Source organism: Danio rerio, chromosome 2 (assembly GCF_052040795.2).
Source record: "Danio rerio strain M-AB ecotype USA chromosome 2, GRCz13ab, whole genome shotgun sequence".
Taxonomy (NCBI): domain Eukaryota; kingdom Metazoa; phylum Chordata; class Actinopteri; order Cypriniformes; family Danionidae; genus Danio; species Danio rerio.
The window spans coordinates 42,314,302-42,328,616 of record NC_141022.1 but is presented as its reverse complement, the minus strand read 5'-3'; the positions used below and the strand labels follow the sequence as shown (position 1 = coordinate 42,328,616).

Below are 14,315 nucleotides of genomic sequence, written 5' to 3'. Positions count from 1 at the left end.
GAAAAAAAAGATAAGTAACGTAATGAGTTTTCATAGCCTCATGGCTGCCGAGTGCTTCGCCCATCTATCTTGTATCAAGTAAAACTGCCAAGAGAGCGCTTAGTGTAAACTGTTTACTGAGTTTGCTTGCAAGGGCGACTGGCATCAATATTAATACTGCAATTAATCTAGCCGCGGCACTGTAGGTGTGCTGGAGACCTTGTACGCCTGATCTGGTGTCAGACATGCAAGACACACATTGACAGCCAATTATACTGATTGAAAGGAGGTAATTAATTAATCATAGACTGATAGTGTGGGATAGTGACAATGAGATGTGATATGATGCTTGGGGTGAGGCAGCCAATGACCAGGCTTTAAATAACAGTAAATCGTAATAACTAATATTGATGTATCATGCAAATTATTATTCTGATGAAAAATGAATCAGAATTAGTACAATAATAATATTGTTACAGTGATTTGCAGGATCATCACAGCTATTTATTTTTATATTTTCTCATTACAAAGAAGCATGATTGAAATATTAGTATTGTTTAAGCACAGGAATGTTTACAAAACACAAACACTCCTATAGAAACAAAGTCAACACAAAGACTGCAGAAGAAGAGAGGGTGTGTACACACCGGCGAGCATCCCAAACCCGTGAAGGACCCTATAACAGCCCACACACAACACACACACCCACAAGACGTGAAAGCGAAGATTTTACCTGGTCCGACATCGTTCCTCAGTTCATCAGCTCTCAGTGAGACACTCCGCCGTCCATGTCATGTCACTGAGCGTCAAGCACTGCACAAGCGTCGGTGGGGATTGTTACATTACACTCGACTCATATGCCATCACATGGCTGTAGTCTGAAAAAAAACACGCTCCCAAATGTGACTCCAAACGCGCAAGAATGCTCCTTTTCCTCACGCTGACTTAATAGTAAACATTTAATCGCCTCTCTGCAAACGGCAGCGCTGCGTGACTCACGTACTACTGTACACCTGTGAGTCCTCTTTAAGTCTCTATAATAGTGGCTTTTCGAATGAGAGCGTGTAGCCCCGCCCACGCGCTGTAGACACGCCTCCTCATTTCAGTCTCTACCTGAAGGCTCTCATTCTCTTTCTGGATCTCTGGAGTTCAAGTGCAGAGATCTCAAGAAGTTTTGGAATGACTTTGTATTTCCGGTAAAAAAATAAATAAATAAATAGGTTTTAGATGTAATTTGACCCCCAAAGATGTTATATTTTATTTTCTCTCAAACAATATATCTGTAGAATTTATAATGAATTTTGTTATTTTACTTGGTAAGTTTCATATCCATAAATGCAGATTTAATTATTCTAAACCCTGTTTAAAGGTTTCTATTATAGATTTTCATTTATATATAGACTCGCTCCAGTATATTAATAGCAAGAAATGTCAAAATACAATTAGAGTTGCAATGTTAAGTTAGTTGAATAATATACTTGCTGTCAGTTGGGTAGGTTGAATAATCCCTTAGTTATATTGTCATTATAAAGGTTTTTATATTAAAGTTGTGTTTCTATTTAATTTTGATTATGTAATTATTCTTTTGTTTATATTATGGTATTTACTTTGTATTATTGTTTAAATGGTATGTTGCTGTTTAAACAAAAAAAAAACAGCATAATCTCTGTTGGCACAATATATTCTATAGAGACAGTTTTATTATATTTTTGTTCATATGTATAAACAGCTGTACAAACTCTTTTTGTGAGTGAGCAGCTTCAGAATATATACCATAAAACAAGCATTTTAAATCTGTGACTGTTGATAAATAATGATCATACATGTTCAAGGTAACCTAGTTAAAAATAAATAAATAAAGTATGCTTGGTTTGTTGTATTTTATATTGTGGAAAATTATGGTTCTATGTTAATTATTTTGTAATAATCATAAATATTAGCCATAGTGTATCAATTTAAAAAAGTTACACAGTGCATCAGATGACAAAAATGTCTGTCAAAAACGATAATCAAAATATCATATATTGACCATTGTTGTTATTTTTAATGACATAGAAAATACTAAAGATCTCCCAAAATTATTCATTACCATTAAGTTCTTGGAAAAGGTCAATGAAAAATAATTAATTTGCTTTTTCTCTCCTTTTTTCCTTTTTGCCACATAAAAACTACCACTCACACAGAGACCATTTTCTCACATACAAGATAATTCAGATAGCCATAACAATACACCCACATAATTGTAATTACATAATTTTAATTCATTTATCCTCCAATGCTCCAGAAAATATTTTCTCTGAATACTTGCTCCATGTTAAACCTGGAGAAAAAATGGTCAACTATTTAAAATGTTTAAAATATTGTGATAAAAGTTCAAGGGCAGATTTAGTGATCTGCAAGCAAATCTATCTTGATTCAACATTTTTATTCTAATGTAATCTCTTCATTTAAAATGACATTATTCTTAAAATGACTAAAAATGACTGAACCTAAAAATAATAAATAAACTTTTTTGTTGTTGTTGTTTTTAAATCAAAATCTTTACCTGATGTTATTGCTGGATTGATCCGTGATTGGGGGAGGGGGGCACATTTGCACAGACTTAATAATTACATAATTTTATTTGTTAAACCCTCACCATAATATTTGATAAAAACTATGTTACATATTATTTATTGAAACTTCTAGGTATTGGGGGCCTCCTGATTTCCTTGGGCGGCTGCTTACCTTGTCTATTGGTTAAATCCAACTCTGGCTATTATTATGCCCAGTGCCTACCAGATTTCTATAATAATGAGGATGAAATACAATTTCAATAAAAATAATACTCTATGTCAACATTATTGCTGTTTGTAAATAAATAAATTATGACAAGAAAGAAAGTAAGAAAAGAAAGGTATAAATGAAAACACGTATAAGGATCCTCAATGTTTAGAATATTCATTCATTCCTTCATTCATTTTCTTGTCGGCTTAGTCCTTTTATTAATCCGGGGTCGCCACAGCGGAATTAACCGCCAACTTTTTACGCAGCGGATGCCCTTCCAGCCGCAACCCATCTCTGGGAAACATCCACACTCACATTCACACCCACACTCATACACTACGGTCAATTTAGCCAACCCAATTCACCCGTATCGCACGTATCGTATAATACACTTAATCATTTAAATAATTTGTAATTTGTAAAATATTTTAAATACATTTTTTTTTATCAAAGTTTTTCCAAATTTTTCTACAATTACAATCCAAATGAACTCAAAATTAAATACCCATGAATTGGTATAAAATCAAAAGCTGCCAGCATGTATTGCGTTTTCACTCTCCTATTGAAAGCATGTGTTCAAAAGCTTTGTCCTTGATAGGTCCTTTGTTTGAATCACAGTTCTCCATGATGCTACCTTTCCAAGACACATACTGTAAAGCCTATCCTCTGAAAGGCTTTTCTCTGGTAACCCTGAAGTTTTGAAGCACTATATGAATTATTGAGTGCTCTGTAGTTTTTACTGCAACCACATCAAACATCATTAATGTCACAGGTGAAGGGACAAACGTTTCCTCACTGCCATTTTTAATTGCTGCAAAGACCAATTCATCTTCTCTTAGTTTAACTATTATTAGATCCAAAGAAGCAAACTCGGATGAAAGCATTTTAAATAGTCATCTGGGTCTCTGCTAATCAATCACTTAAAAGAATAGTTGTCGAAAAAAATCCTCAGCATTTACTTACACTTAAGTGGTAACTTTTATTCATTTCTTTCTTTCGCTGAACATAAAACAAGATATTCTGAAGAATGTTGTAAACTAGCATGGCTGGCTTTTCAACATTCTTCAATAATGTATATCTTCTTGTGTTCAACAGAAGAAAGAAACACAAACAACTAGGGCTGTGTGATATTGGAAAAATCTAACATTGTGAATGTTTGTTATTCTGCGATATGAATAAAATTTCATGACTTGAATATCGCTATATAAAAAGGAGTTTATAATTTTAAAATGATTGAGATGATTCTGCAGGGGAGTGCAAATGCATAAAATATAATAATGAAAAAATGGACAAAAGCATGCACATCACTTTTATCTAGGTGCTCAGCCAAAGCGCAAAAAGTACAAAATATTTATTCAAAAAGGCGACAACACAAAAGCTCCAAATATGCAAACTTAGTAAATTCAAATTTAAAAAGGCTGACACAAAGCGTGTAACAACAGGAATTGAAGTTGTGAAGTGTCCATGTAGGAGGGGAGATCGTAACAAATTACAAACGTGAAGCCTCTTACATTTCCACTCTCTATACATTGTTTCCAAGAAGTTTAAATGAGGAGTTTGACATTCGTCCTTTTCTTTAATAATTCTTTGAAGTTTAATTAGGTGTTTGGGTAAAGTTTTTTTTTTTGCCTATATTCTGTTGTATTATTTTGTTGTATTTTCTTGTTATATATATATATATATATATATATATATATATATATATATATATATATATATATATATATATATATATATATATATATATATATATATATATATATATATTTTATTTTTATTTTTTTTAATTTTTGATGTAAGATTATGTTTTGTTTCTGTATTTTCATTTTAGATATCTAAGTTGGATAATTTCTAATGTTTGTTTTTTTCTTGTTGTGAGATAATAGCAGAATGTGTGATCTGGAAGTGTACAAAAAGGAGCACCTTACTGTGATGAACATTGTCTAAGGAAGAGTCGTGTGCTTGAAACGTTATACACTTTGAGTCAGCCTTTTTTAATTTAATAAATTTGCATTTTTGGAGATTTGGTGTTGCTGTCGTTTCGAATATATAAATTATAATCATCAAATCAAAAGAATAAATACGATAAAGAAAAAGCTACAATTGAAATATTCAGTGTTTTATTGATTTCTGAGTCTAACAGTATTCAGGTAAAGTGACTCAATACAAAATAATAATTCAATAAAATAAATCGTTATTAAAGTTACTAACGGTATTTCTTATAGCTGAATGCTTGTAAAATCCTCAAACAGTCACAACCCACAAAATAGCAAAATATCTCTGTCCCAGCTCTGGCCCACACAATCAGCTTTTGCTTGGCCCACATGCCGCAGTGAATTACGGTACATCACTGGACCAAGTCTGGCTTCCAGACAAGGGCCAAACATGGACCATATCTGGGCCAAGTCTCAGCCAAATTAATAACCCATAACTGAACCTGAACTGGGCCAGAAACATTGGTGTGTCACGCCTGCAATTTAAATTGATAAACTCATGAATCACTGTGCTTTAGGCGCACTATAGGCGTGCTTTGTCTTGAAGTGACCTGATTGATAGAATAGATTTATTTTTATTTGAAACTAATAACAAGGTTTTTTTAAATTTGGGTCAAGGTAAGCCAAGCTTACATGGGCCACAAATGAATTATTAACATCTAGGCCAAATTCTACAATTTATATCTGGCCTAATTATTGTGTGCCACCTTAAAGACGATGCCACCTCTGCCAAATCAGGGCCATGCTGTACGCCAGTGCCGGATGAATGCCTGATGTGCCAAATATATGCCAATTCTGGGCCAGAAATCTTTGCTATCTGGGAAGCTTCAAAAACACAAGCAAATGATAAATACAAACTCAACATTGTAAATCCTGCAATTTGACATGGCAACATTGACACAGTCCTACAAACAACTTTGGAACAAGGGGTTGGGTGAGTGCATTTTGACAGAATTGCATTTTTTGGTGAACTGTCCCTTTAAATGTCACCATCACTCTGAAAATTGTTCCTTGATTCTTAACCCTTTGGTCTAGAGAAATAATGTAATCTGCTTTCAAATCTCTAGTTGATTGAACATTGTGTTTTTAATTTCAAATATCCACACTATTACAAGACTCACACTGTTCAAGCAAACTTTTCAGACCAAGCTCAAGTTGTGTAGGGGTCATAAAATCCTGATATTCTTATGCTTTATTGGCCTAAAGTCAACTTTCCAGTCTTAACATATTCCTTGAATGCAAAAATATCTTTATATTATTATATTTAAGAATCCATTGGCCACTATTTTGATCTTCTATGCACGCATCTATCAACACATGGTGATTTGAGACTTAACTTGGCATGAATTATTGGCATCAAGTCCAAACAAAAGGTATCAAAGCAGTTTGTAAATAGTGCCGCCTTGTGGTCAAAGAAATTTAACCCTTATGTGCTGTTCAGCTATCATCACTGTATCTCTCTGTGGATACTGTATCGTAGCTTTATTTATTTATTTTGGATAAATTATGCAAGAGGCATCACCACTGTGCATTTCTTATGAATGATTTCAGGATTTTGATATAGATGGTTAGGAAGTGGTTGTGTGTGTGTTCTCTCAATCCACCATTATCGTTTCACCCATTCATATTTGTGAATTTTCTGTCTTGTACCTTTTGTAACCAAGAGACATTTTTGTATAGTCTCTCATTCATTGCTTTGGGTGCTTTGTAGGGGTGGGTGACTACTTGTGTGTCTATTTACCATGACTGATGTACAGTAGCATTCATGCAGCTTCATTTCTATGTATTTGTGTTGTGTTTTGAGGCAGTTTAAGTGATTTTATTCGACAGAGACCCTGGGCATCATGACTTTCTTTGTCACAGTGATATGCAACCAGATATCATGCAAATTGTTTGTTTTTGTTTGTTTACATAGCTAATTGTCCAAGCCATGAAGTCTTGTGCCATTTTTAGAGGATGAGATGCTTTTTCATTTCAGCAAAGGACATGAAATGACCCTGAACAGCATAACTGTGATGGTTGCCTTTTTTGAATGATTTGAATATTTCTAAATAAATTGGATCTGAAGTCATTGCTTTTGGTCACATCTTATTTTTCTGCCAATGTAAAGTCTAATGATCTCATATCAGACTTTTCAGTCTATTGCTTGTCTGGCATTTTGATTTTTGTCCAATTTGTTCTTCATTCCTCCAGCGAATTTCCTCTAATCTTCATTAAGAACTGGCAAAATATGATCTTCAGACCAAGTAGAATTAAATGCTTATACTTTGGAGAATAGAGAAGAAATTAAGATAGTAGAAATGGATAGTGAACAATAAGTGTTATTTTTAAAAATATATATTTGTAACATTGGTAGATACTGGCCTAAACTCATGTTTTGCTTAATACAGGCTTCATCTGGCCTAAACAACGATTTCTCTGTCTTCCTTTTGCCCAATTGAATTTTTCCTTTGGTCATGTAAAATCTAATTATCCCGATTCAGAGTATCAGCCTATTATTTGTCTGACATTTACATTTAGAGTAATATTCTGTTTGCCTATTCTTCCTCCAACTTTTCTCAAACACTCATTAGTGTTGGCTCAAATTAAAGAAACACAACTTTTTTTGAGCTCAACTTTTAAGTTCTCTTCTCAGACCTTAACTCATAAATCAATGAGTTGGATTTGACTATTAGCACCTCGCTAAAAAAATTATCAAAGAGTTTCAGTCATTTTCTTTATTTAAACATGCTGTATGTAAGTTTTTGACTTTTCTAAAGCATAAAAAATACCATAATATGTTGGCAAATATTTAAAAAAAAACATGCTAAGTGAACATTCTTATCTATCTGAAACATGATGGTGAAGTCAGATATTCTGTTACTTAAGGCTGTCTTTGTTTAGGTTCTTTTAGCCCGCCCAATGCCAGTTTAGCCAATTAAATTTCACCATCCTGGGTTGCCTTGTTGAAAAACCAAAAATTTCATTCATTCATTCAGAAAGGCTCTCAAAGCATGTTCCTGTGACCAAAATTCAGCATCCGGTGGACAGTAGCAGACTCTGAAATGAGACGGAGATTCAGAGTTCCACATGAGGTTATTGATTAGCAAATAATATCACTATTACGAACGTAAACATTAGGTGAGCAGGTTAGTGTGACTCCATGTCCTAACAACACTACATGACAGGATTTGCAGTGATAAGCAATTTGGCTGTTTGCAGCAGACAAAACATGACAGAAATTTAAATACAGACATTCAGAAGCACAGATTATGCACTCACTTATGAAATGGTAAGGTTTATAATCTAATTAGTACATATTAAACCTCTTTACCATTATTAAATATATGCTGAATCACTGATATGTGTTGGTTTTGAGTCTAAAGTTCAATTTCAAACGGTTTATTTTATTTTCAAGATTTGAGGTGAACTATCTGCTGCAGTAGTATGGCAATACGTCATGTGAAATGACATTCAAACTCACATTTTTAGCATTTAACACTGAATAAAGCACATGAGGTGTCCCTGAGGTGATCATTGTCAGTTTTCTGTTGTTCAACTGCAAGAAATAGAAGCCGTTTCTAAAATACAAATTTCAGGTGTTGGTTAGAACAAAAACTCCTTTTAATATGGAGAATATTCCTTCTATCACGTGTCGTTGCTTTTCTATAGAACACGATTTAAATCAGCCTTTAAGTCAGACTCACTCCTGTTGGTCCTCAATCTGGCAACCTGTGCTTGCATTTGTTCAACCACTGGGTGTCAACTTACATACTGGCACTGCGTAACATCATTGCTCATTAGCAGGACCACATGGAATCTGCGCGTGCAGAAATCCAGAGATTTTTAGCTCACCACTGAGTCTATTTGTTTACTTATGTAAATTTATATTTATTTAGTTTTTCAATTAATTTCTGTAATATTATTGACTAAAATGAAACAGTTCATATAAATATTATAACTTTATATGATTACTTAACAAACTATTACAATAGTTTGTAAAGTAATACTTTCTGTCTTTTAGTAGATATTTTATATTAGAGACTTGCTTTACCAAATAAGTGAATCAAATTGGATTTGTATTGTAAACATTAAATAAAAAGTTAAAAAGGTATTATTTTTTAATTTAATATATTTCGTTTTTAGTTACGATACTCCCAAAATCATTCCACATAAATCCGCAGATTTTATACAAAGTTCTACACAGAAAAAGCAAAAACAGTGTAATAGATATAAAAGTGTAGATAAAAGTAATTTTATCTTCCTTTAACAGCAGACCAAGTTGCAAGTTTGGGAGACATTTTGTTTTTGTTACAATAATTTCAACTTAGTTGAACATATTGCCTATCATGCTTTGCTCAGTACAGATTTCATCTGGCTCGCAGATTATACTGATGTCTCCATGTTTTTCCATCTGCCAAATTTGATTATGATGAAAACTGTTCTCCCTCCACAAATGTTGCCCAATTCTCTCCAAATCTGGCACAGATTATCTTCATATCAAACGGACATTGTTTCTTTTTTTGTATTGATCTGGCTTCACAGCAGCACAATTTGCATAATTGAAGAACAAGCCATTAACAAACACATTTGGGGTTGATTGTTTATTAAAATAGAAGACTGGATGTTTACAAATACATTTGTAAACATTCACTCTTCTATTTTAAGTCATTAGTCACCTTATAATTTTGTGTGTGTTTTTTCCCTCTCAAAAATCTGCAATTGCTTGGTAAATACATATGCAGTGTTATATGTCAGTAAACATGATTCAGTACAAACGCATACCTAAAAACAACGATGCAAATAAGCCTGCTGTTAAGAAGCAGTAGATTATATTTCAGGTACATGTGACAGATTGTGGGTCACATTGCAGCTCAACGCAGCACAGCAGTCTGCCAACCGCACAGAGCAAATACAGCCTCAGTCCATGGTGGTCTGGGGCATCACATGACGAAAAACAGGGTCGAGAGGGACAAGTGGAGCACGCTGAGCTCATGTCGCAGATGAGCTTGTTAATCTGCAGTGTTAATTGCATCTCATCAGACCTCGCCGGCTCTGTGTGAGTCTGAAAGGAGTTTGATGTAAGCGCTGACAACTCTAATTATTCAGCAAACCCCCCCTAAAAAATATGACTGTTATAATTACAGTAGATAACGAGTGAGTTTAAGTGCTTCTGTTGAATGGGTGATGCTGTCAGCGTGATTGTGAGACAGCTCACCCCCATCCTCATATTGTTTTCATCAGACTGTCTGCACTTTTAACTGCGACCTCTTGCAACCACTGTTTGCTCAGCGAGGTCTGAGGGGAGATTGCATTAGATTAGCGATTTAACCGGTCACTTGCGTGGCTGCTGGTTTATGTAAGAGGAATTACTACAAAACAAACCAATTTTCCATTCAGATTTCACATCTGTGCAAACAAACTGTTCTGTTGGTTTTATCATTGGCACAAAAAAAAATTATTCTTGATCTACAGACACCCCCCTCCCCCCATTCACCCATCCTAGAGGTGATTTCTAACCCTGTTGTTATTTTATAAAATTACCCACCTTGCGTGCAGATTAAATGTCACAGTGAAGTCGAGACCAAAATGTCTTAATGCAAACTGACGATGAGAAAATTACTAGTTTACCATGAATGCCAATCTGTAATGCATTTCTGAACAAGACACAGTAATGGAGGAAGGGCACAGATTTGTTATTCTAGATAGATGAATGACTGACAGAGAGGAGCCAGAACAGGCAGTTGCATTTCTGAAAAGGATTAAACATAGATGCTTGCATACCACTACACAAAACAAATAGTTTTTGTTTTTTATAAAATCGGATGGTAATATCATGGAAAGATCTTCAAAGGTACCATTGTATATTGATGGATGGTATATACCCAGCAGGCACAGGACATCAACATGATGTCAGATTGACGCTGTACCCCAATATCGTTGGACTTTACATTTTGGGTGGAAATGAAAATCGTGTTGATGTCAGAACCCAAAGTCAGACCCTCAGTGTCTAAAGTCAGACAAACGTTGGTTTTTGGTCACTTTCCAAACCTGTTTTTAACCTTAAAAACAACCAAATATAATCATCTAATGGTTACAGCTTAACATTGTGTGGACGTTACCACTATGATGTCAGACGATGGATTTTGATCATCCATACTTGACAAATAAAGGTCATTATTTGACGTTAATGTGATGTTGGTTTGGGATGTCGGCTCAACGTTGGATTTTTGTCACTTTCCAACACAGCTTAAAATCATCATCATTTGAAATCGTTATCGGAAATCAAAATAACGTTGTCCTTAGACACTGGCTAATGCCTGCTGGGTATTATCACATTAAATGACAATGACAGTATTAAAAATTAGTTAACGGTATGTACCTGATAGTTTTTCAATGCTGCGATATTTGAAAATTACTATGAATGGTACAATATTTGGAAATAGCTTTATCTTCTTAAGTTTTGGGAAATGCACCATGGTCTTTAGACATGTACACATGTTTAGGACATCTACTTATGCTTTAGCATTATACTACATATAAGTACACCCTCTTTTGAAAATGAATATTTTTATCCATTTCTCAATAAATATATTTTGATGTATATTTAAACAAAATAGTTTTATTAAACATTTATATCCACTAAGATGAGAGTTTGGTCACCTAACATTATTAGGAATAGAAAGATAATATGTTTATGTAAAAGTAATTGTATGGCCTGTCTTTTGTGTATAGTAAGTATCTTATAGTATATGTTAGTTATGCATATTTATTTTTTTTAAATAGCTCTTATGTTCAGTGTTGTGTTGTTTTTATAATTAATTATGAAGCACCATTGTCCCACGACATTTCGTTCATCTGTATGTCCACACTTGTAGCGGAAAGTCAATAATGCTTAACTTGACTTGACTTTAATTCAAACAAGTTATTGCAAAAAAAATTAAATAAATTACAAACTACAAAATGTTTACTAAATTTTATATTTATTAATGTTTCTCTTGATATTTTCTTAAAATTGTATTCAATATTCACCACCAACATCACTTTCATTGTGATGAAATTCATGTACAGCATTGTTTAAATGGTACAGTATGGATATTTCATGCTGAAAATACTGTATCCTTACTACTAAGTAATTTGCATAAAACCTACCATATTTTTTAATGTACCATGCTAATATCACGGTTGTTAGACATGGATATTTATTTATTTATTTTTAGCTTTAATTTTTGTAATTTTTTAATTTTAAAATAATTTTAAAGCTTTAAATTTTGTAATTTTTATTAATATTATTTAAAAGTTTTAAAGAGCACCTACTGTATGATGAAAATCATCTTTTGTAAACTGTTTGGACAGAAGTGCGTGCAGGTATAGTGTGTACACAGTCATATTGGAGTTATATAAAGACAATAAGTCTCCTTTTTTTATCCCTAAAGTTAAAATTGGATCCAAGTCCCTCCCATTTTTAGGCCGACCACAATGTGTTGTAGAAGTGAGATTTCCCTACCCACTGAATTGATTGAAAAACACGTATTATCATGTCTACGTAGTAACACATAAAATCATATCAACAAGACAGGACATGCACAAAGCAAGTGGGATTAAAAGATCTGTTCAGCTCTCTGTGATCATCATTCATGATCAAATGTGATCAAGAATGAGTTTTATAAGTTTAAAACATTTTTAAAACAGTACATGATTGAAATAAAGAGTAAAATTGCTACATAATTAATCACCACAGCCACATGTCATAACAATTATAAAAGATGAAGCTTCAATCCTGGTTTGTGGAAGTTAAATCAGATTTATTTTGTACATAATGGATATTCATACAGCAGCGGATCTTAACGTGTATCCTATCACATTACCGAGCAATGACAGTGCAAAGCTAAACGTGTGTACGTGTGTTAATGCACGCAAACGTTATAATGACATTATGTGTAACTCATCATTTTAGAAAGGCTTGAATTAACTCCACAACAAATACTTCAAACAACAGCTGGGAAAGTTCTAACTGTAGTAAGGGAGATCTGCTTAATTTTTGTCTGTCACTGTGCTGTTTATCTACGTGAAGGCTAAAGCTCTGACACAGCTCATTTGCATTTAAGGCAAAAACAGCTACAATGTCTTAACAGCTCAAATTTCCCAGATTTAAAAAAAATGTATAATAAATAATCTAATGAGTATTTTAAGCTAAACAGACACATTCTGGAGATACAAAAGGCTTATCTTAAGTCTTTTAAAGGGTAAATTAGGTGCCATTTAATTTCAATTTGCTTTATTTTATTTTACTTTTGGATATAGTCATTTTAGTACCACAGATTAAACTTATTCAAGTCATTTGCCATGATTTTGCGATTTAAAAAATACCATGTTTTGTGGGTTAAATGCCATGCTAATACAAAGGTTTTGAGATAAGTAACACAGAAATCATTCAGTACAAAGATACATACATAAAATGTGTCGCCATCTTTGCCTGTACTCTTTCGTAAATTAAATTGAACTATTTCAACTCTACATCCTACATTCTTCTCTTCTTTTATCCTTCCTCTCAACAGTAACAGAGATGAAGTGATTCAGAAGGAGGTGCAGGGGGAAATAGAGAATCGAGAGGGGAAAAAAGAAAAGTGTAAGATCAATTCAGATCCACATTTTATTACACAGGCTACAATATTAGCAGAGAATGAAAAAAAAAAAAACTTGTGAAGTAGATGACTCATCCACAGGTGACACAGTTCTGAGAGCTGCTCAGTTCTCTCAGCCGTTCCTCTGTCATTAATGGGAAATGTTTAGATACTTCTGCCATTTCCAAAATCACAGTGCACTGCGTTTCACACAAAGACTGCCAGAAAAGGAACAAAAAAACAGCCCATATCGATGATTCATAACACCAATGATCGGCAAGCAAGACTCAAATGCTCTACATTTAGCATTTATAGATGATCTATCTGATATACAGTACCAACCCACACAAATCTAATCTATTACTCACCGCACAGGCGATCAGAAATGAGCGAATTAAAAACAACACATATGTCGTCGAGAACACACTAATGTGTGCGAGTGTGACCGAGTTGGTGATAAAAATCTGCCCTGATACGTTTTTAGTGTGAACGAGAGGATTTGAGACAGGGAAAGAGAGCAGCTGGTGTGCTGGAACATGGTAAAAATGTGATGCTGAGCCATAAATGCAGAGGTCCATGGTCTTATATCGCTGTTCCTCTCTGTAGTGTTACTAAGCAACTCACAATCTCAGCCAGCAAGAGAGGGTTGAGGATGCTCTGGCAGAAAACACCTGTCATTGTGTGTGTGGCGTGTGTGAGTGTGTGTGTAGGTGTCATGCTTTGTGGTGTAGCAGGTATGTGCTGTACCTTACCACATCGATCAGAGAATGCGTCCCTTATGAAAAAGTACTGTAATTTGTTGATAGTAAAACTGTAGTAACCATGTTTTCTTTTGGCACAGTGACTTCTATTTGAATAAACACATTTATAATACAAATACCATCTTAAATCAATTTTTAATGGTTTCTACTGTATTTTAATGGTAAAATTTTACAATAGCTTTTTAGGGATTTTTTTACATTGTATAACCACA

General features: G+C 33.9%; 1 protein-coding gene and 1 long non-coding RNA gene across 4 annotated transcripts in view; both read right to left on the bottom strand.

Annotated features, from left to right (window-relative positions):
• rem2 (RAS (RAD and GEM)-like GTP binding 2) overlaps positions 1-1,023 on the bottom strand; it is a 46,743-nt gene extending 45,720 nt beyond the window's left edge. For 2 of the 3 annotated variants that reach the window (XR_015477980.1, XR_015477981.1), the window contains exon 1: positions 713-1,007. Coding sequence is in view for 1 of the 3 variants with exons in the window: in NM_001123046.1 (NP_001116518.1) it covers positions 713-724 (12 nt within the window). In the remaining 2 variants the exon portion in view is untranslated. 3 annotated transcript variants of the gene reach the window in all.
• Positions 1,024-12,505: 11,482 nt separating this feature from the next.
• Positions 12,506-13,944, bottom strand: LOC141378642 (uncharacterized). The gene is made up of 3 exons (XR_015478838.1): positions 13,711-13,944; positions 13,419-13,560; positions 12,506-13,268 (listed from the first exon to the last, which is right to left on the bottom strand). It is a non-coding gene; the product is annotated as an uncharacterized LOC141378642 (long non-coding RNA).
• Between the last annotated feature and the right edge of the window lie 371 nt (positions 13,945-14,315).